The 23,476-nt window shown below is 38.5% G+C and overlaps 1 protein-coding gene and 1 long non-coding RNA gene across 3 annotated transcripts; both read left to right on the top strand.

The window, feature by feature from the left end:
• The first annotated feature begins 58 nt into the window (after positions 1–58).
• Positions 59–22,619, top strand: LOC123864647 (transcription factor E2F2). Of its 2 annotated transcripts, XM_045905255.1 has the most exons (11): positions 59–878; positions 1,246–1,451; positions 9,019–9,182; positions 9,979–10,175; positions 10,882–11,126; positions 11,749–11,854; positions 12,203–12,314; positions 12,823–13,012; positions 13,043–13,067; positions 13,345–13,455; positions 18,068–22,619. In XM_045905255.1, exons 2-11 carry the CDS (start codon positions 1,248–1,250, stop codon positions 18,181–18,183), a joined length of 1,470 nt encoding a protein of 489 aa, XP_045761211.1. In that variant the 5' UTR covers positions 59–878; positions 1,246–1,247; the 3' UTR covers positions 18,184–22,619. The 2 variants fall into 2 exon arrangements, with proteins under 2 accessions (XP_045761211.1, XP_045761210.1); XM_045905254.1 differs by having other exon boundaries at positions 60–878; positions 12,823–13,067.
• On the top strand, positions 3,907–4,380 carry LOC123864694. Its single transcript, XR_006795828.1, has 2 exons — positions 3,907–3,945; positions 4,303–4,380. It is a non-coding gene; the product is annotated as an uncharacterized LOC123864694 (long non-coding RNA).
• Positions 22,620–23,476: the final 857 nt, after the last annotated feature.

Raw genomic sequence — 23,476 nt, 5'->3', positions numbered from 1 at the left:
AGGTAAAATATATAGGTGCAGATACAATTTATCTTTATCACCAATCAGTTTCATTTCTTTATTTTATCAAAATATTTTAAACTTGAAGCCCTAATTAAGTCATAAATGGAAAATACCAGATATACTTAGAAGCTTCCATGTGTATTGGAATGAAATACTTTATTGATCTTTCTGTAACCAATCTAAACACAATAACGAAAAATAATATCACTAATACCCAAATAGATAAGTGGTAAATACGTATTTATATTCAAAACGAGGATATAATCAATGTTGGTACCAGAATAAATTATCAAAGCTTACTTTATTTTAAGGTAACATTTCAAAATATTGAATCGTTTCAGTGATATCTTCTTGGTATGGGATAGCCTAGCGCAGTGCGCCGCGTTTCTCTGCATAAAACCGGTCGCCGAACGAAAATTCAAAAATTCGTTATATTTTTTATGGCTTCTCAAACGAGGGGAGGAATTTGGAGAACGGCGTCACTAGGGGTTGCTTGGTTTGTACGGCGGCTTCGCGCCTGCGCGCGTAGTTCGCGCCACTGCTACGTTGCTACTTGCTTGCAAGCCAGATGTTCTGAAAAGCTTCCTGTCGTCGTTACATTGCTCTGCATTTTTATCTTGATATAAAATGTGGACTAGGATAAATTTATTATTTTATATTATTAGTGAAGAATTCAGTGTTTAACTTAATATGTGTTTAGTAGATAGTGTCGTATAATTAAAAGTTATCGAACGTCTCGATGTCCACGAGTTCACTCGAGACCAACAAAGCGGCGGACATTTTATTTTGAGTACTCGATAATGTAGCGTTTGCGTCGAAAACATTAAATGTCGTTTTATGGTTCTGTATTTGGATATCGTTCGCTTACACCTTTCGTAAGTATAATAATTTTATAATAGGTTGACTAGGTAAAATCTTCGGTATTTGCGCTTTAGTTTTTGAGGCGGCCAAGCCTAGCAATTACCGCTAGGTCGTCGATATTTTTGGGAAAATGTCGTTGAAAAAGTGACGTAAGCATAACTGGACATCTGCAGGTATTACCAGGGACCTCAAGGGTTACATAAAGCTCATTACAACAGCTATCGACCCACTCCGCTTCGGAGGCTTCTGACTTGTGATTTCCGCGCGCGCGGCGCCCCTAACCTCTTCACTAATTAAATTGAGATGATTATAGTCTGTCGTAGTAAAGAATTTTATCACGGCTGATTTGTGTTATTATGTTGTTGATATATTGAATAACAGCGATGCCGAGGGGGGTGAAGCGAGGGCCGGCGGAGGGCGAAGCTGAGGTGGTGGTACGCGTCACAGCGTCTCCGTCGCACACTACGCTCCTCGACGACAGCCCCAGCCAGCCCATCAGCTACCACCTGCTTGACCACGGCTATGGCGCCACGCCGCAGCACCAGATCCGGCGCGAGGCACTCTCTGCACCGCCGAAGACTTCTGAGGTAAGCTCCAACAGCAATCATTTCACACTCCTTTAATTTAATCCATACCTGGCCTTAAAAGAAGTTTCAATTAATATCCACTAACTATTCTATTACAGTAAGTAGCTATCAAATCAAAAGTTCCAACAAATCAGCTGATTATAACAGATGTATAGTAAAACATAACAACAATAGAAAACTAGTTGAGTTCTTATTACCTTGGACTTTTTAAACATTTTTGAAGAGTCCTTGCTATTTTTCATTAGACTACAAGACAGGCAATTTAACTGATTTTCATCTGTGAAAGCATTATGTATTCAATCTGAATTTAATATATCAATAAATGAGATTTGATAAAACCAGGTTTGGTATAGAAATATGGAATGACAAAATATGGCCGTGAACTTTATTTTTGAATTTGAAATACCATTTCATAAGAATCAAAATATCATCAAATTATGTTGCCTAGATAACTTAGATACTACACTTATTGAAATTAAATAAAATTCATATTTAATCTCATTCTTACCTTATGGTTCCTACAAATTCCGATGTACATTGTACAAACTTGAACCAAAGAAAATCTTAAAAAAGAGTTAAGCCTCTTTCAATAATCAAGTTCTTTCAAATGTTTAGTTTTCTACTACTGTTTTACTTCTGATCTGATCTACAAAAAGTGCCTACCATTGCTTTTTGTTATATTTTGATCTATGTATCTGTAGATCACATGTCAGTGAGGTTATTCCATCAGACAAAATTAACTTAGGCTGCATGTGCGTTTATAACTTCCTAGGACTAGGTATCTCAGTTCCTAATTAGTTTAGCTAATATTAGATTTCATTTCTCTATGATTTGTAAGTAATTTCATGAGATTTGATTGAAAGTTTTCATAAACAAAATTTGGTTCGCTGAATCTTTTCCATCTTTATGAAATATTTGCTTTAGGTATCTTATTTTTTAAACATAACATATTATGTAGTAACTATAAACAATTCAAACATGTTAAATATTATTTAGCTAACTTTTTTTTAACAGTAATTCATGATTAACTTCAGTACTTGATAATTTATTTGATGTTTCTATATGTTTGCAAACAAAACTAGCTCAGTTGAAAAAACTACTTACAGCATTTCTCATTATCATCAGAATGATATTTTTTAAATCAATAGGGTCAGTGACCTTAAATAGCCTAAGGTTATTGAACTAAATGTAAAGCAACTATAGCCCAGTGATAACATGGTTTGAAAACCTGTAAAAAAGTATATTACTTATGCATGGATTTCATATTTGCAACCTATGACTATGATCCATTCCTAAGAGGAGATGACTTGATATAGCAGATGTAATGTAGTGAATACTAAGATTATTCTTTAATATTGGGCAATGTACCTCAGATTGTTTCGTCATTGATATATTTAGTTCAATAGTAGTTGTTCTTATCTGCTTGTTAAAAATTCATGGTACTTTTGTGTTTGCTATGCTAATTTAATTAATATAGGTAATTAATTACAAAGATTAATAAATAATCTAATAAATAAAAAGAAAAACTGATGGACTGATATATCAATGTGCATATACCACTCTGGGTCTAGAATCTTTATGAAAGGTTTCACATGTAGATTTTTTTATAATGACCAATTTCTAGAAATACTACTTGAGGGAGATCGGGGTTGTTCAGCAATTAAACCTGAAACTTGAATTGTAGAGATCCAGTACCAGTTTTCCCCTACACCTTATTATAGATACCTTCAAGAGTCAAGAGTTAATAGGCATCTTTAAGGCAAGCACACTCCATCTCTGGCTGTATCATCACTTGCCAGCAGGTCTGATTGTGCCAAGACTATAAATTAAAAAAGGTTTTTTCTCCACATACAATATTTTCTCTATTATATTATGCTGATTGCAATTACTACAAAAAATTTTGGTTATGTTAAATAATAATACCAAGTTGATATTATTATCTTTACTGGTTTCTACTAAGTTAATGAATGATTTCTACTAGGTTAGGAAGCTAGGATGTTAAAAGAATCCTTTTACTTTCCTAGTTTTCTCTTAGGTTATAATTCTAAGGTTATAAATCTATTTTGGGAAGGGATTAACTAAGTACAGTTAATGACGCAGTAATAAATAATAATAATAACTGGGGGTTAGATTGACAGAGATCTCATCTGCTGGTAAGTAGGTAATGATGCAGTCTAAGATGAAACCTGGATAGAATTTGCAGTGATCATCTTTGAGTAACTTCATCAGTACAGCTTAGTAAAGTCATCGAACCCAACTAGGTTAGAAGTCTTTTGGCAAAACCAGACTTGAACCAATTCAGAGAAACTGTGTCTAATTCTGTAGTATACAATCTCTAAACTAAATTGATAGGTCTGGGTTTATCAGGTCAGATCTAGTGCTGTCCTTTCCTGCATGGAGCATCATGAATACATTTAGAGCTGTCATTTTAGTTTAGTTTAAAGAATGTGGCTAATTCTGTTGTACACAATCTTCACACTAAACTAAATTGTCAGTTTAAGGATTATGTTTTCTGTTCAACCTCCTATTATAGTTTTTAGGGTTCCGTATCTCTCAAAAGGAAAAACGGCACCCTTATAGGATCACTTTGTTGTCTGTCTGTCTTCTGTCTGTCTGTCTGTCTGTCTGTCTGTTAGTCTGTCCCGTCTGCATCATTTGAAGCATAATAGTTTTTGATTTAACTTGCAAAATGTCGGAAAAAATACCTGAGTACGGAACCCTCGGTGCGCGAGTTTGAATCGCACTTGGCTATATATTTTTTTAATAAAAAATGGCAAGCAAAGGAGCAGGCGAGTTAAGTTTAATGAAGGTGGTTAATTCAGTTGCACTGCATAATCTTTAAAATTGATAGGTCTAAATCTAGCACTATCCTTTTCCGCATGGAGCATAATGAAAGGGATAGCAATTCATTTTGAACTGTCATTTTAGTTTAGATATTGTGTACAACAGAATTAGCCACAATGTGATAGATTTTGAGCTTTGTGGGCGTGTGCTACTCAAAACAAAGCACAAGGCTTAGAATTAGAACCTTTGATCCTCACTGTAGGTACCTTGTATTCAACATCATATTTTGTATTTAGTCAACCAGGACATTGTTCTGTATGCACTGTTTCACATTTGCAATTTAAATTGAGTTTCTAATTTCTTTTATCAGAGTACAGATTATAATAATTTTATATGGCACTTAGGATTGTATCATTATTTTGATTTGATATTAATGCTGTTATTGTGTACATTTCAATTTTATTACAAGACTAGGCTTTGCGCGCGGTTTCGTCCGCGTGCGTTTAGGTTTAGAAAAATTCTATAAGAATCGATTATCTTTCATACCTTTTTAAGATTGCTTACGGCCTTTTGCTGAAATTGCGTAAGAAGTTGAGACGCAAAGAGGTAACAAACATTCATTTGGGTTTATAATATTCAAAATGTATTGCATCACTACACTAGGCCCACAGCAGCCGAGATGGCGCGGGCGGCGGGCGCTGGTAAGTTTTGTAAACTTATATTTTGTGTGAAAGATGTCATACAGAATACCTCCCTGGCGGTGGCGTGCAGGTCATAGAGGCAGACAAGCATTGCTTTCCCGACTTGAAATGTCTCAATGTTTATTTTTCATCATAATTTGCCAGTAATAGGTATCTTCGTAACTGATGCCTACCCGCGTCGAACACTGTATACACCACTGCTCCCTGGTGTTCTAATATTCCATAGCAGATACATGGGTTGCTAATTGTCCCGGCCTGGCCTTCGACGCAACCAGCGAGTTTTGGGCTTAATCCTATATGTATTTTGAAAACCTTCGGAAACATGGTTAAAGTGTTAAGTTGCCATTCCATGTACACATTTGATAGAATCGGTAAGTAATTATATTACGTAACCAGGAAGTTATAGTTAATGGATATTAGGAAGTTGCTATGGTTACTGGCTTCTAGATAAATAATTCTGTTTTGTTCCCCTATAATCTCGGTAATAACCTTATGTTCTGTAGTATATGTAGAAGCAGGCGTTATTTTGCGGAAGTCCATGATATACAAGGAACCAAAAGCTTAATAGGCTATAATCCGCCAAACCAAATAAATCTGTATGTTGCAACATGCAGCATGCAACTTGCACCGCCCGCCCTCCCACTGATAAACATGCACGAAAAGCCAGCCACTAAGCAAGCCACATGCACCACCACCACGCAGCACCACACAAATCCCAACACCCCACTGGTGGTGGTGGTCTGAGCTTTTTCTGGAGGTGGTGGTCTTTTTTGAGCTTAGATTTAACTTATTTGGTACTCTTTTAGGGCATGTTATGTGCTGCCTGAAGAGAGGATAGATGCTTGCGTTGATTGTTACCATTTATCATATTATTATCTGAACATAATATAGCTGTTATGCACTTGTTTTGTTTATGAGCGTTTATTGTGTATAGGTACCATATAGGTACAATAATTTCTCTCTTGTTTCGAAATATGGATAAGTGGCAAGAAAAGGAAGAGAGATTTTCTTCTAGCAGTGTGTCAAACCCTTATACTTACTTCCGGAAAAGTTGCATCAATCATCATAACTATAATCTGAATTGGTGTATTATTGTATTGATGTATTTATTTCTGCAACAATACATTTCAGCCAATAGGGAGAGAGTGTCGGCCAATCCGAGGTGATTGCAATAGACAGACACACTGTAGCTGCTTACGGCGTAGGGGACCCCTGTTAAATTGGAATAAATAAATCAATAGATAAGATAAAGATTTTTAGTTCACACTTTGTTGAGGTGGTTAGCTTCACAAAAAAGAAAATTCGATGTACTAATGGGATCAAAGACAAAACAGTTTTATGGTTTCTATAGTTAGACCTAGGTACTGGGGTTTTTATAATGTCTCACATTATAGACAAACAGGTTATTTGCTAAGGTAAGGCTTAACTTGCTGCTTTTATTATAAATGTAGAGCTAAAATAAGAAAGAACGCTATGTGATTTCTACTTTCCCATATTATCATGAACTTTTCAATTTAAGTGTGAAGCATGAAGGAAGTTTTAATTATTTGCTTCCTGTTATGTCATATTCTTAATTTTGATTACACCTCCTGGTTTATTTGTAAAGTGGCGACCAAGGACTGTTTTTGACTTCGACTTGGCTAAAGTGACTTTTAAAATATCCGATGATACGATTGCTAAGAGGGTTTTTATAGACTTCTGTTTGAAGTTCATGACTTCCCGATTCTTTTGGTAAACTTTATGGGTTCGAACTACTATTTATCGATTCAAGTTTGTTTCCATTTGTCGAACAATGAGGAAGAGTTGGCGAATGCAGGTGAATTTTAGAAATGATTTTGAGGAGTTTCTGCAGTCAGTTAGTACTTAGTTCTTGATTGGTGGCATATTGCTTGGAGAAAGTTTCTCTCTGGCTGATTTATCGTTTAAATCGTTTCAAGTTTGGTTCCATTTATCGAAAGTTGACGAAGACTTGGCGGACGCAGGTGAATTTTGGAAATGATTTTGAGAAGTTCCCATAGTCAATTAGTACTTAGTTCTTGATTGGTGGCATATTGGAGAAAATTCCTCCCAGGCTTCAAGTTTCTCGTTTCAAGTTTGGTTCCATTTGTCGAACGATGACGAAGACTTGGCGCATGTAGGTAGATTTTATAAATCTTTTTGAGAAGTTTTCACAGTCAGTCAGTCAGTCCTTGATTGGTGACATTAGAGAAAATTCCTCTCTGGCTTCGGTAGATGAAGACTATCTCGATTTGTCAGAATGAATGTCGATTGCGAAGGAAACTGAATATTAAAGATGAGCTTTTTAGAAAAATCAGCTGGAGGCCTAACCTTAAACTTCCTTTTTTGTGTGGGCGCCTAAAAATAGCTAGCAAGTGTCCGCACATGTTAGCATTGTGTTATTAGTAAGTGATGCCGCGAGTGGCCGATCACCCGCGTTCGTGCGCCATGTGGCCGCAGCCACCATGGGGTCACGTGGCAGGTACTCACTTCCTGCGCTCCTCCATTGCGTAACGCAACTGTCATTGTCCTTATCGTCTAACGACACAACGCCCTTCGAATGTTTGGACGAACTCTTTTCACATTTATACATAACTAGTACATTGGTGCAAAGGTACAATGAATAAATGAATCGGTTATTTAACTGTTGCACGCTCCTGTTATTTCAACTGATTGTTCAGAAAGCCTTTTGTAATCTATCTCTCCTTCAAACCGGTATATATCCTTAAGACTTCATTTTATAGACCACGAGTATATCCCTATTAGAATAATGGGAAAGGATAAATTGATTATGTAAATAACCCTTAGCGAAATTTTAATGCAGGGGTGTCGAATGGTGTTTTATCTAACAAGTCAAACTTAGAGGCACATCTGCTCTGATTTCTCGACGAACCAGCGCGAGAGCATAACTTAGATAAACTAACAATAGATTTGCCGGATCACTATTAATAATAATAATATAAATTTTGAGATAAGAAATTGGCATTCTTTTGGTAGATTCCCTTCCGAGAGCCCGGTGCCTTTTGTGTCGGGTTCTAATTTATGTCGCGTATTGTGTAGGTATGGGTACGTACCCTCCCCACACACTTCCTCGAAGGGGGCTTTGCCCGCACTGCTTCGCGTTGAATTAGTTGCATCGGCCTATTGAATATGCCTCTTGCATCTATCTGTCTGAGCTTTCAATTAATTTTGCAAAACGTGCGACGCGGTTTTTGGGCTGGTTATGTATAGTTATGTTTTTTCCAGTTACAGTTTGTGTTAAATAAGTTTGCAGAATTCTTTGTTTTACTCATTGCTTAAGTTAAGCAATAAAAACCAATTGGTGTTAGTAAAGTGTAATCAGGGATAGTTGGATTAACGATGACGTACTCTGTTCTAAGAGTGAGTCGTGAGGTTTATCACGTTTTGTTGTGGGCATAATGGATAGAACAAATGCTGTTACGTCTTGACGAAGTGTAATGACATTCCGAATTAGTGAATAAAAGCGTGTTTTTTTTTTCTCAATCATGTCTTATAGCGTTCATCAATTCGTTTGGTAGGTAAATCTATTATTATTTAAATATAATGGTTTTTAGGGCTCCATACCCGAAGGATGCTAACGGCGGGGGCTGTTACTAAGCCTCCACTGTCCGTCTGTCCGTCAGTCAGCGGGATGTATTTTATAAATATAAAATAATAGGTAGAGAGTTAAGATTTTCACAGAATGTGTAGGAGTTTCTATTACCGCTACAACAACAAATAACAAAAATTTCAAAATGGCCGCCATGCAAATTAAAAAAATGTTATTTCTTATACGATGGTACGGAACCCTTCGGAAGGAAGTAAAAAGGGCATGAATAAAAGTTTTTTTTTTTAAATTGTCTGTACAAAATCTTGGTCGTCATATATTTTGTAAATATCTCCTTCGTAGGAATGCACTATGCCGATCATGAGCGAGTTGACTCACATTTGGCCGATTTTCGGGTGGCTGTACCCCTACAACCATTTTTTGAGGTCTGGATCCGCGCCAGGATCGTGTATGGCCAGCAATATTCAAGCTGTGAAGAACGACATTTCTCAAAGTTCAAAATGAATTAATTATGTAGGCGGTGAAACGAAGACTGAACCTGAGCGAGAGCAGTTCAGGCAGCCAGGGGCACGTGGTGCCCTTGAAGGCGGACTTCAAGACGCCCAAGCAGAAGCGCGCCAAGGTGCTCGTGCCCTACAGCCGCCCGTCCAGCTCCATGAAGAAGTACACCGAACGCTCCAGGTACAATACTTTTGCTCCAGGTAAAGTACATTTTATTGAAATCTAAGTCACTTTTGCCGTCTTAAAACTTGCACGTTCAACACTTCAACATCTTTATGGAAATTATTTGATTAATTGATGATGTCCGCGATTTCGTCCGTGTGGATTTTTAAAATATCCCGTGTGAAGTCTGGGATGAGAATACAACCTATTAGATGATGCCCGCGACATCTTCCGTTTAGATTTTTTAAAAATTCCGTGTGAAGTCTTTGATTTTCCGTGCAAAAAAGTAGCCTATGTCCGTCCCCGTGATGCAAGAGCTATCTCTATATCGAATTTTGTCAAAAATCGGTCAAACGTATGGACCGTGAAAAACTTTCGCATTTATAACATTAAAATATGAACGCGTCGTGAGAGAGCCCTAGCACGAATTTTGCGATGTGGATGTACTTATACAGGCTTTCTACGGTGTGTGATATTATGGACGGCCGCGGTCCAGCCCGCAGCGACGCACCCATGGGAAAAGAGTATTGGCCGTGATAGCGCAGACACGTCGTCCGAGCCTTGTTCGCGCTGCGTGGCTGTCCGTGCTCGTCAGCCGTGCGTGATAATCCGGAGAATCACGCAGCCGTTGTGAGCTACTTTTTCGCTCATTGAGTGTCTTCGGTCTTTGATTATAACAGATACACGAAGCATTTGAGAATGCAATAGGTGTGAGGCAAGTCAAATAGTCTTAAATCATGGTTGCATACATGAAAGGCTGCGGTCCTTTGGCGTTGGCCATTCGTGCTTTATTGTATTATCTGTATTGTTTCAGGTTTGACACATCATTAGGTCTACTTACAAAAAAGTTCGTCGCTCTACTCAAATCATCGCCCAACGGTGTTTTAGATCTGAACATAGCAGCGGAGCATCTCTCGGTCCAGAAACGAAGAATTTACGACATCACAAACGTATTAGAGGGCATAGGAATATTAGAGAAGAGGTCCAAAAATAATATACAATGGAAATGTGGTAAGCTTGAAACTTCAGGGAATAAAAATTAGCAGAAGCCAGTCACGGCCGGTTTTTTAAATCTTCAGATTAAAATATATCGGCTGTAACTTTACACGTTTAAATATTTGTTATTTTTGAAAGAGAATAGTGCTGTTAATAAATAGCAAATATTAATTTTATTAGTGCATACTATTATTTATCAAACAAAAAACTAATTTTGAAAAAGTGTAGAGTTGATGATAAACACATTTTTTTAAATATTTATAAAGGTATGTTATTATCTCAGACCTCATTATATCATAAAATGCTGTCTTTCCACCAAGGATATTCAAAGATGCGTAGTGTGTGAGAGCTCACCAACGAGACTGCTTCATTTTCAAAGCTTAGCTAATATTAGCTCTAATGGAAAAAGGATCATGATAGCTCAGCTCATGAACCCTTTTCTACCAGAGCTAAGATCCGCTAAGAAAATGAGTTAAACTAATGAGCTTTTCTTTAATAAAATGCACACTAGTACAAATAGTTTGATCCAAGATGACGTTCCTTACTCTTTGTCCCAATTACTACCAGTCGGTTACAGTGCAAGAGTGATATGTAAGTAGAGTATGTGCACACGAAGATGAATTAGACAGAGGTTACCAAGGATTAGGGGGCGCGTCTTCGTGGATTGAGCTATCTTTAATCGGAATAAGGAACCTCCTAATTAGGATTTAAAATTACTTAGGGCTGGGCGCGGGCGGAGTAAACGAAGACAATCGGATGCGGAGGTTACGGCGCGAAGTTCGCGCTCTGAACGCGCGGGAAGCGAAAGTGTCGCGCGCCGTCACTGTCGCGGAGCACGCGCTGTCGCGGCTGACGGCCGAGCACAGGTCGCGGGCCTACATCACGTACGCAGACCTGCGGTCGATCAAGGACTTCAGGAATCAGACTGTCATACCTATCAAGGCACCTCCAGATACCAGGCTCAGTGTAAGTATTTATTATCCTTGAGTACTCAACCTTGCTTGTAGCAGCGACGGAAGTTAGGTAGGTAAAGTGTGGATTTAAAGCGCGCGGTTCGTGAAAGTGTCGCAGAGCACGCGCCGGCGCAACTGACGGCCGAGCACTGCTTCACGTAATCAGGAATCATACCTGTCAAGGTACCTCCAGACATCAGGCTCAGTGTGTTTATTATTATTTTTGTAACAATGGAAGTAAAGTACCTAGGTATAGTGTGAACACATAGCGCGCAGTTAGCGAGATATCGCGAACCGAAATTGTCGCATCTTGTAGCATGAATTGTCGCTCGAACACAATTTTTGGGCGTACATTACCAATGCCGAGTTAGATTGATCCATTCATCAGTCTGCCTGTGTCCACTACTGGCCAATAGACCTTTCGAAGAGCGCTCCACAACACGGTCGTTCGCCGTCTTCCCTTTTGCTTTGTAAAGTAGTTAGTCCAGGAGTGTACCCACGCTGCATTTGCTGCGTTTACGGATACGCAGTCTCACAAATATGCGCTACATGCCCACTAACGCTTCGATTTTGTATAACCTAAATCCACGCAGACAAAGTCCCAGGCATTCTCTAATCATTGATATTTGTTACAGGTACCCCACCCAGATGAGAAAGGGTACATGATACATCTTAAATCTAAGTCTGGTGAAATCGAAGTCTACCTCTGTCCTAAAGAAAGGCCGCCAACTCCTCCACCCTGTAAGTAACAATCTAATTTAAATATAAAATTGTTTAATTTATTATTGTCTGTAGTAAGAATCTGTAAAGAAACTTGTCTTTGAACTGCCATAACTTATCTTGCATTTAGTGAATCTCGCGCAAATAGTCCTGATAGTTACCTGGCTATATTGTTATTTTTCAAAAAATACCATACATTTTTTCACAAATAACATTGCTAGCTAACTTAGCAACAGATTACAGATAGATTGGATGTGGGAATCCGACAATAGAGGCGTGAAAGAGAGGTTACACTGACAATATAAGTGCTTTTAAGTTCTAGAAGACTATATTGGTTAACACTGTTGTAAGTGCTGCACCTTGTTCCAGCGTCAGGCTTGCTGCCGTCAGATCCCCTGCTGGAAGACAACAAGGCGTTACTGGCGCCGCTCATAGCGCAGCTGCAGTCCATGCCTTCCAGCTCCATCTCCGCTACCTTTTTGTAATTATTTTTTATATTGAATTATGATAAACGTAATGTTAAGGAGCAAGTGCACATTAGACGTTGGTTTCACTGAGCGTCCATTTCGTCCATCCACGTATGTTCACTTCACATAAGTATGCCTTGAGAATGTACAGTAAAATAGCAATTCGATGGTATCTTAAAGATCGAAGAGCCTAATGAAATGTGCATCTAAAAGTACCCGGTCAGGTAAAAGAGCTCATTAGAATTTTAGATTTTATGTTCCATCCTGTTAATGAAACGCGCATTACTGGTTTCCCAGTTTGCACAGACTCGCAGCTGGGATTAGCCGCTCGTGTACGCGCAACATCGCGCACCTTCCCTTCGAGCGAAACCCTTCCATTCGAGCGTCACTTTGAGCGTAACTTACCCAAGCTGCGTGTTGGTAGTACACGTATGACCTTTTCTGGTGCTTTTAAACCTCATTGTAGCCTCACTGGCTTTTTACACCTTTGCTTGAATTCAACTATTGCCATTTATATTGTAGGACACCTATAAAGCGCGAGCCGGATTGCGAGGAGCCGTCGACGTCCGCGCAGTGGGCGCGCAGTCTGGTGGTGCGCACGCCGTGCGTCACGGACCCCACGCTGCCGCTGGCCGCCATGCCGCCGCGCCCCGCGCCGATCACGCCCGTGCGCGTTACCGCCGGCGTCGCGCCCGCCTCCTCGCCCGCCGCCAGTGTCGCGCCTGCCTCCTCGCCCGCTGCTTCCTCACTCCCGTCCACGCCCGACAGTAAGTACCCTCGCATACAGCAGCCTGGCCGTGCGTCACGGACCCCACGCTGCGGCTGGCCGTCACGCCTCGCGCCGCTCACGCCCGTGAAAAGTTTCACTTCATATGTACGCAACAGAAACAAACTTTTTAACTAACTCGTCAGTTCAGTATAAAATTACCACGTTGTCGGTCACTCTGTACCTAACAAGCATTGCCTACTTGTGTCACGCCTCAGCAGAGTAATCTTCCGGAGAAATTGAAACTATCTCTGAAACAGTAATCATAATGTTTACAGGCGGCAGCGCGCGGGGCCGGCTGCGCAACGCGCTGATCGCGGACAGCGACGACTTCGCGCCCATTATGGGCGGCGGCCGCTTCCAGTTGCAGACCGAGGACCAGGAGTCAGGTGGGTGCACATTTGTTACTATAAACACTCCTCTAAATGAGAAAATTCTCATTTAGAGGAGTCGGGAAGCTCGACAGAAGTGAAGCTTCTACCAAGCTTTCGTCCGTACATTTTATTATCTGTGTCCAGTCTGGTCAATAAGATAAGAAGTGCTATCTCGTGTCTCAGGGAAGTTAACAGTAGGATTTTTTCTTACTGTATAGTCCCTATCCAAATCGTCTGTAAAGAAGTTTCGCTTCAAAAAGTATATTTTTCTCATGGCGTACAAACCAAAGGCCCTCTTTTATAATAAAACCTCTTTAAGTGCGATAAAGCCGGCGGCTTTACATAAAGGGCCGCTGGTTTTCAGTTACTATGCTGCACTTCCAGACTGCGGGAAGCAGTCCATGCCGACGGCTTTAGCCGCCATCATTGTAAATAAACCTGGGTTCTAATTTCTATATGCAACTTAAGGCTGCCGAGGTCGAGAAATATCCCTTGTATTCTTATTATTTTTTAGAGGAAATAAGAGGAATAGACACATTCATCTTCCACTAAGCACAAAAGTTGCTCTAGAAGGGATGATTCGACAATGCTGCTGTTCGAAATCGTATTGAATTTTTTTTATCATTCACATTTACTTCTTATTGTGATTAACAACTTATCGTATTTATCAGGGTTTAGTACGACAGGTATATTAATTTTTTTTATTAGCACTTAGTTGAGGGAAATTTCATGCAAACATTTCATCTAGCTTTTAGCATAGTCAACTAAGCTTACAGGTATTGGGTGTTAGCGCCTTGCATTGAAGAACGGGAACCTTCGCCCCTTGTGGCTAGTACTCTAGACTGTGATATGTGTTGCCTTCACATCACAGTCAGAGTTCTAGCTACGCGCTGCGAATCACTTCTGAAGATCACATCACCAACCATTTGGATTTGGGACATTAAGCCTTTATTATAACATTTTGTTACTGCGTCGAATATGTGTGGTGTATCTCCAACACATAACTACATATGTCTGAAAACTTATTGGCTGTCAAAGTGTGAACTTTCATATTTGCTTGTCCATATAAATTGACAGATTTAAGCCAACTTCAGTTATCATTTGTTTACTTTGAAAACATTCAAGGATCATGTCTTTATCCCGCGGCAAATAAGTAACTTAGCAACGTTGTTTTTTTGACAAATAACGACATTGCTAAGTAATTAATCGTAAGATTACAGATAGATTAACTGTTGAAACTCGATGTAAAAGTCATGAGACTAGTTTTACGTCGGGTTTCAAATCGACATTTAAAAAGATGTTTTAGAGATTCACCTACCCCTCACATTTGATAACTGGCATAATCCCTGTCGCATGCTTTTGTTTCCTTGTGGTGCTCACTTGTACATACTCATTCTCATTTCGCTTTTTACTAACTTGTTAAGCTATTTTAAGGTGTGTATGTAATAATGTATAAGTTACTAATTTTGTAACTAATTTTTAGTGTTCCTTACCTGAAGAGTGCCAAAGGGGGTTGGTTAATAAGCGTCCGCTGTCCGTCCGTGCGTCCTTTTGTTTGTCAGACTGTTTGTCAGCGGGATGTATCTATGAACCATAATAGATAGAGAGTTGAAATTTTAATGTAACCAATAATAAAAACTTCAAAATCCCCTCCATGCCATGCAAATAAAAAAAGTGTTATTTCTTGTACGATGGTACGGAAATCTTCGCGCGGTTTTATTATTTTATGTTACTAGAAAGTAGAAAATAAAATATTTGAATCGTTTTTCCGAAATAAGAACTTAAGTGTGGTCACACATGCTTGAAGCTGTCATAACGAACCACGATCCGAGCGTGAGCGGTTGACCGTAGTTGAGTATATTGCCAACTAATCAAATCAACAACTCTTTATCGAAACGTGCAATTAGTTTGAGATTTTCTATGAAATAGTGGAACGTGACGTCATAAACATTGGACATGCTTTTTTAATTTAATCGATAGGTAATTTAAGATAATTTGCTTTTGACATGGCAACATCCCTTTTTTTTCAAGTTTTCTAACAGTTGATAATTCAACTACAGTCGACCGATTCAGCGCCAGCGGTCCGTGTAGGTTGTTCAATGATCAATTGCAGAGCCGTGTGTAACATGACAGTTGACGTATAGAGTTAAAATGGCGAGTGAGTTCTCATTTCGTACGGATTATAATGATGAAAGACTCCCGAAGCTGAGTGAGCACCGCAAGGAGTGGTTTGAGCCTCCTCTCGGAGCCTGCCTCTCACGGGTCCTGGCTCCTATTGCCCCTACGTTAAATACACCCCTGGGTCTATCTAATCATGTGTACATAAAGATGTCTGATAGGGTTGTCTGTGTATTGTACATAAGCAGGTGTAGGTGTGCGGGAGCGGGAGTCGGCGGGGCGGCCCCGAGCTACATCCCGTGGGGCTCCAGTGCCGCGTGTAGCACCATGGGATTCAGCTCAGGGCTGCCCACTAACTGCAACCATCTACTAATCTACTACATCATCGTAACACCCCCCTCTCATTGTCTAACTTGTCCTGCACCGAGTGCCTTCGACGGTTACGGCTTGACGCTTTTGTCTTAACGCTTTGATATGCAATATTGTGTCCCATTAACTTTTGTGTAAACTTACACATGCGTCAGGTAAAAAGAAATCTAACGTTGAACCTGTGCAATGGGTGATTTTTCAATCTACCAGGTGATGCCCGCGATTTCGTCCGCGATAGTTTCGTCATGCCCTATCCCGGAATGCAAGCTAAGTATCTGTTTATCTCAAAATCTGTTAAACCGATAGGCTGTGAAAATCTAGTAGATAGACAGACATGCACTAAATACTATGGATTAGGATGAATTTGATGCTTGGACGAATTAAACATTTGATGGTACGAGATAAAGTTATCTGGGCTGCCGCGTTATTGGTTCGTCAGTCTGCTGTGGGAAAGTGCATTACTCATGCGCAGCTTTGTCTCTCCACTTTTGTTTTGTCGCTGGACGACATCCGTTTTTACCTGACCGCATGTGTACCAATAATATCTATAATTTGGACTGGGGCACACTTGTATAGTTCTTGTAATTCACGAGCGCGCTTTAATCTTATTTGTGGTTATGTCATGTACATGCGCATTGCGTAAGTGTGCGTGCCTGTATACGCACACATTTACACTTTTACAAATACGAAAAAACACGCGCTCTCGTGAATTGCAACTATAACACGCTTCACAGAAAACACTGCAAGCACATCAACCACGTAGCGTTAGGTGTTTTTTGTGTTTCTGGTTAGAGAGAAAATACTATGATTTGATTTACACTCAATATACAGTGGGGTGAGGACTGGGTGGCGTGTTACAGTGCGATTCAATCTTTTTGGCAGTTGAGACGTAAGCTGTGGAAGCGGATATATATACAGATGTTGCATTACGAAAATTGTACTCCTATATCAATACTGTTTCAACTCAAAAAACATCATTTTCACTAAGGAAAGTTAAGTTTTGATAATAATCTACAGAAGCTATAAAAATTAAAAAATGGTTATCTTGTTTAAAATATAATACAAAGCATATAGTTCTCTTCCTGTATCAATGAACAAGTCAGAGATCAGAGAATGAGGTTTTTGAAATGAAACAGTTTTGATCTAGGGGTGCTTGTTATTAAGATGCGACTTATGATATTATGATAACTTCTCAGTCGCCAATAAGTTTGAATCGTATAGTACAAGTGTGTTTCCGGTATTTGTTGTATTAATAAGGACTTTATTTATTATGTCTATATATAAACTGTTTCTGTTTGTTTGACTACTTTTAATATGTCTTAGGTGTTATGCTATAAACAGTATGTTTTGTGACTCATGAATCTTGTGCATTTCACAGGATTCTTGTAGAGTTTACTTTGTATTCGAGTATGTATATTATGTAACTTGTGTTAAAATAATAATTTGATTGGGATTGCGCCTTTTGTAAAGTTATTTTTACATATATTTTTATTTTATTACACATTAATGTAAATAATTTAATACTGGATATTTAACGTACCTAACACACTTCTTGTACTTTGTTTTTTCTTTAAAATTTCTGTCATAAAAATAAATAATGCTAACTTCATTTATGATTAATTATGGTATGAAGTTAGAATGCAATTTGATACGCCATACATTACGATCATGAAATACGTCGTTGGGCGATAGATAGATAACAATACCAGATAGACCCACGAAGAGAGTGGAGTGGAGGTTTTACTTGCAATACCTATTTTGAAACAAATACCTACTTAAGATGACACGGGTCTGCCCGCGAAATTCAAATTTAATTTGGTTTCCTCCTAATTCCGCCAATGGCAGTATCATCTTCACAGGATCACATAAAATAAAAATCTATACTTGGAAGTGTTCAGTTTAAAAAATTATTCAAAATAATGAGTTTGACATGAGTTACTCACAAATTAGTCGATACTATAACTAATCAGATCAGTCCTTGATCGCAGATAGAAGAGAGATAGAAAAAAAAAGATTTGTTAGGCCTTCGGTCCATTGGATTCTGACGTCAGAATCAGTACCAGTATCGTCGATCAGCGTGAGAAGAAAACCAGCCATAGGTATGAGGTAACTCAGCTAATTTTCGTGCGTCACATTCCAGAGCCGCTGGAGCTGGAGCCGTTCCTGGCGCTGGAGCCGCCCATGTCGGCCACCGACTACGGCTTCTGTCTCGACCACGACGAGGGCCTGTCGGAACTGTTCGACTTCGAGTTCTAGTGACTGTGGGAGTGTCATGGTGACGTGACGTTTTATATGGTGCCCGTATTGTACAGTGTACGAAGTATGTCGGCTAGATGTCTAGCCATAGCGCTCGGGGTACTCCAGGCCATTTCCGTTCTCATATCAGTTTCATGACCGATTTTGGCGGTGGAACTGAAACCGGAGTGGAACTATACTATATTTGAGCCAAATTGGATAAAGAATGTTTCACTGACAAAGTTGCCTAACAATCTATGGCAGGCACAATAAATACCCTTGCAGGAGGAAATGTAATAAAAACGAAAAACCATTTTATTGAAAACTAATTTTTGACTCAATCTTGCTCAAGGTAGCAATAACACCTGTAAGTTTTACACACGTAAGTGGCTTACGTAATTATTTGACAACAAATTTATTTATATAAATTACTTATACGATTGTTTATACATTAGTAAATTTGTCGTAAGTTAATCATGTAAGGTACTTACGTGAGTACATCTCACTGGTGCATCCGCGGCCTTATATATTGCATTACATTTCGGCCTGCAAGGATACCTATCATGCTTGGCATAAAGGTTGCTAGGCAACCTTGTTAGTAAACATACTTTGTACACTGGCTCAAATTTAGTCTTTTATTCCGAGCCCAAAATCATAGCTGCGATTTAATGTGTGCTAAATTGATAGACGATAGCACAATCGGCGTCACAGTACCCGTGGGAACGTTGCACAAAGACTCGCGAGGAAGAGTACGCTTATAGCCGTATTCACAATCATTACTATGAGGTCTCACAGTGCTTTCGAACGCATAGTATAAAGTTGCACCAATCAGATCATTGTAAATTGACGTGACAGTCGTCTGATTGGTGGAACCTACACTGTGAGACCTCAGTAATGATTGTGAATACGGCCGTTAAACTTGTACCTTGTACATGATTTTAGTTCGGCCGTGATGTTTTTTATGGCGTATACATGCAATATATAACATCGAATCTGCAATAGAGACTTTTTTAATTTATTTAAATGCAATTTTATTTTCTTCTTGATATTAGGACAATCATATGAGTACTTTGTTTTTCGGTTGTATTATGTCTAAATCAACCGTCTATGTGATTTTAATAAGTATGTTTGGAGGGTGCTATTTTTAGAAAACTGATACTTTGGGAATAGAGTAAGTTACGCAAGTTTTATAATAAAATGTAATAAAATTGATTCTTCTGATATTTTTTGAGCAAAGCATGTGTTATCACTGGTCAGTCACAGATAAATATTGATTAAATAAATATTTTATTATTATTAGTTACAATGGTTTAAAAAAATCTTGAATTTTAGTTTTAAGTCGACCGAGATAGAAAACATGTTACAGGACATATATTTAACACAGTCTCTTTCGTACCTCACATTTATACCATTGCAGGCCAGGATGCGTTTTTAACGTGAGGCTATAACAGATGAATATTGGAAATAATGTGTAAACATCATTATCATTTTTCAGTACGTGTGTTTAGGCTATAGATCTCGCGAGGTCATCCTTGAGGCTGATTCCCCACATCTTTTACCGCGGGCACAAAATCAAATCATGGTTTCGATCAAGTCTGTAAAAAATTGCAAGTGTGTAACTTAAATAAGTTGGACAAACGAAAACGCGTCTAGACACCAAATTTAGTTTCACGCTACAAGAGTGCAACAAAATATAGCGACAACGTACTTTCCGCAAAAATTGGGGCAGTTCTTACATCCGATATTAAGTGATGTGTTATACAAAAATAAACGAAGACGCTAGTAGAAGTGGAGCTTTTACTTCCAATAATCTACTTGAAGGAAATACCTACTTATCGCTATCCCACTTCAACTTACAAATCAGAGCGAGAGGTCGGATCCCAGTGGTGTCCGATTTCTCGCTCAGTAGTCGAAGTGCGCGAAGGGTTAGAGATAAGTAGATATTTGCTTCAAGTATCAGGAGTGCTCTATCTGTATATATAGATTCATGGCATGCACCCAGAGAGATTACTGAAAAGATATATTTTTTATAACTTGAAGTGAAGCGTCAATTACATACTTATTACACTTGCATAGACTGGTACAATGGTACAGTAAGCGCCACGAAAATTAGGGCATTAACTTCGTGCCCGGGTTGTTTCTTAGTCCGAGATCTATAAGAACGTACTTTGACTTTGTTCAGACTTAAGTCACTCTTAAAACATTTAGGCCTTAAATCGACTAGTGCAGTCTGCAGTATGAGATTTTACGTCTAACCAATGTCGATGGAATTGGAGAGTCAAATCACAATAACATTAGTGTAAAATAGACCTTAAAAGTCCTAGATTTATAGTAGAACATCAGTGCTACGGAATTTAATTTCACAGTGGTTCCGCTTGGAGCGCCGGTTGTAAACGAACGAGCTATAAAACGGCGTTAAGGTCCATTCTGTTTGAGTGTTTCGGCGCTAGAATTCTATCAACGTTGATGAGATGCATAATCTCGTGCCAAGCAGGTCTGAATTTCGTGGCGCGTCCTGTAGTGAATGTGGGTTCGTAGTGGGGGTTGGTGGTTTCGCGGCCGCAGTGTACATAGTCTCGCTCAAATCGCCGGCGCTTCCGGCCCGACTGTACATATTACGGTGTAATGAATGGTGATATCTTAGCGGCCTTCGATATTATTGTAAAGCTAGCTCTAATGTCCTGGTTAACGCTAGTAGCGGGTGGGTACGGTTTGTGTTTTATATTTTTATCGTGTATTCTTGCAACTTGAGTGGGATACTGCTATTTTAAACAACATATAAACAATTTGTTTCATAAAGGGTTTATTTCAAATATTGCGGTGGTTTATTTAGCACAGCATAGTTTTTATTGTATTTTCATTTTTTAAGACTTGTCGCCTTTTTATTGGGAGCGAGAAAACAACACTATGTGTATGTGTATTATACAACAAATGCAAGTGCAACCCATTATGATTTTTATCACGCTTTTAATCATACGCTGTAGAAAAAACATCGTCAAGATGAGTAATATTTGGCATCGGTAATTCCATGCTTAACTTCTTAACAGTATGGCCGTGGCAGACAGTGCAAACTCATGTGTGCATCTCGCTCGCACTTAAAAAGCTTGAAGGTCTGGGTAACCGATTTAGATTTTATATCCGTCTCGATTTATCATTTGATTTGCGAAAATATGTAAAAAACATAGATTACACGCGTGGACAGGCAACAAGGATGAGCATTGAGCATAGAAACCCAGAAGTGTGTAGATTACAATAAAATTGTTATGCACTCTTTATATAAAATGCTCACACATTTCCGTAAAATTGTGGTTAGCTTTCTGGTCGGATATGAAATCTACCGGTCTGCTTGGTGTGCAAATATTAGCGAAGCTGTATCCCACCGCTGCTACATGTCCTATAAACCGTTGTTTGCCAAATATTTAGTTGATAACTTTGATTTGTCACATTATTTAAGCTTCATTCGGTTTGCTTAGGGAGGTCGCTCACAACGACTTTTTGCAGCGATTCAGTAACGCGTTTCGTTAACACGCGTCTGCATTGCTACTTTTAAACGTTAGTTGGAGTTGCAACGCGCGATAAATAGTGATACAATCGCATAGTATCGATTCTGCATCGATGCAAACGCACGACTGTATTGATTGATTGACAAAGACAACGCGACCAACATCCGATTCCATCTTGCATCTGTAGCGTCTACAGGCGTTCAGAGGTATTCACTACATCGCACGAATGTTGGATCGCGACAGTAACGATGAAAAATCATTGTTACGTGGTCGAAGGTATACGACCAGCGGTAGTATCGCTACTAAAAGTCGCCATGGGTGACCTCCCTTAGTGTCATTGTAAATAGCCTCCGCACGGGACGGGCGCGCGAACGGTGTCTTGTTCCTTTCAAAATTATCGTTCTGATTAAAGTACAAAGTGCGAACCGGTAAACCGTCTTTACTAATACATATATCTATAAACTAAAAGTTCGCGCGTTACCATCTCGTCTCTAAATTGTGTACAGCACAAATTTCATTGTAAAAAAAAATTATACATAAGTGCATATCAAAATAAATTTAATGTTAGTATTAATTTAAAAGCACGTGGGCGTTACGGTGACGAATGTGACAGGCTTGAAGTGAAAAGTGGATTCTGATCGGTTGCCGGACTACAAGAGGGTAGTTGACTGCTTCTATAATTTATTGTTAACTGTAAAAAATTAAATAAAATTGAACTCTAAGGAAATAGTTTATGGCTTATTCCAGAATATCATTTAATCAAACCCATGATATGTTCACTCTTTTAAACTTTAGTAAAAATAGGAATAGTGACTGGAAAGTTAAGCATCTGTCATCTAAAATAAACAAGCAAACTTTTGTTTTTGAGTGAAGTCAGTCGACTATCCAATTGTTATTTCAAAATTTGGAACCCCCCATTAAGTTATTCACAGGTTCTGCAACAGAAAAGACTGCTTTATAATAAATCAAAAAGAATTTTTATCTCAATATTACAAACTTGGTCTGAATCACACTTGAGTTACTCTGAAAGAACATATTTGCAAATAGAAAGCTGCCAACAACACCTATTTTATTATTAACTTATTGTTATTACGTTTCATTCAAAATTTTCAAAATATTTTTATTTAATTAAACTTAACAAGTACTTTGAATCGTCAAAAGTAACTACCACTGGTTCGGAATGCCTTTCCTACTGAGAAGAACCAGCAAAAAAACTCGGCGGTTGCTCTTGTCAAAGATTTGATATACAATATTATGCCATACATAAAAGTATTTATCATTTTTTTTTCTTAACTAGAGAAATGAAAATCAATACTCTATGTTAAAATTTTGAAATGAATTTAAGGCGTTTTTTAGACTATCAATTATTATGATTAATCATCTTTAAATTTTGGATAGTTTTTTTGAGTTGTTTAGATTTCTTTAGCACTGAGGAACATTTTTTTATAATTTAAAATGGTTGCTTGCATCAGTTGCAATCATCTCTAAGTTTATGAATCTTGAAAAAATAAAATCTATTGTGTTTAAGAATTACCTTTGTAATAGACAAAAAGGTTTTGTTTCAAGAGTTCTAGTGCTATTTTTATGTTAATCTAACTTTTCTCTTTGATTCTTTAAACTTATATGAAATTATTAGTGACACAAATACTGGGGCCAAAACAAACGAGAAAAGGAAGTACAAATTAATCAAAATTTTTCTCGTAATTTAGTTTAAGATTTCTATACTACTTTCATGTATCATCATCATTATCATCCATTGTTTCCTATTTGTAGTTTCACAAATCCACTATTATTTAATTTCACTGTTATGG

Source organism: Maniola jurtina, chromosome 4 (assembly GCF_905333055.1).
Source record: "Maniola jurtina chromosome 4, ilManJurt1.1, whole genome shotgun sequence".
NCBI lineage: Eukaryota > Metazoa > Arthropoda > Insecta > Lepidoptera > Nymphalidae > Maniola > Maniola jurtina.
The sequence above is the reverse complement of the archived record's forward strand: the minus strand, read 5'-3'. Positions and strand labels throughout refer to the sequence as shown.

Coding starts and splice junctions, on each gene's coding strand:
- LOC123864647 (XM_045905254.1), top strand. CDS start 1,248: ATGCCGAGGGGGGTGAAGCGAGGGCCGGCGGAGGGCGAAGCTGAGGTG. Junction 10,176..10,881: donor TAATATACAATGGAAATGTG/GTAAGCTTGAAA, acceptor AAAATTACTTAG/GGCTGGGCGCGGGCGGAGTA. Junction 13,456..18,067: donor GACCGAGGACCAGGAGTCAG/GTGGGTGCACAT, acceptor GTCACATTCCAG/AGCCGCTGGAGCTGGAGCCG.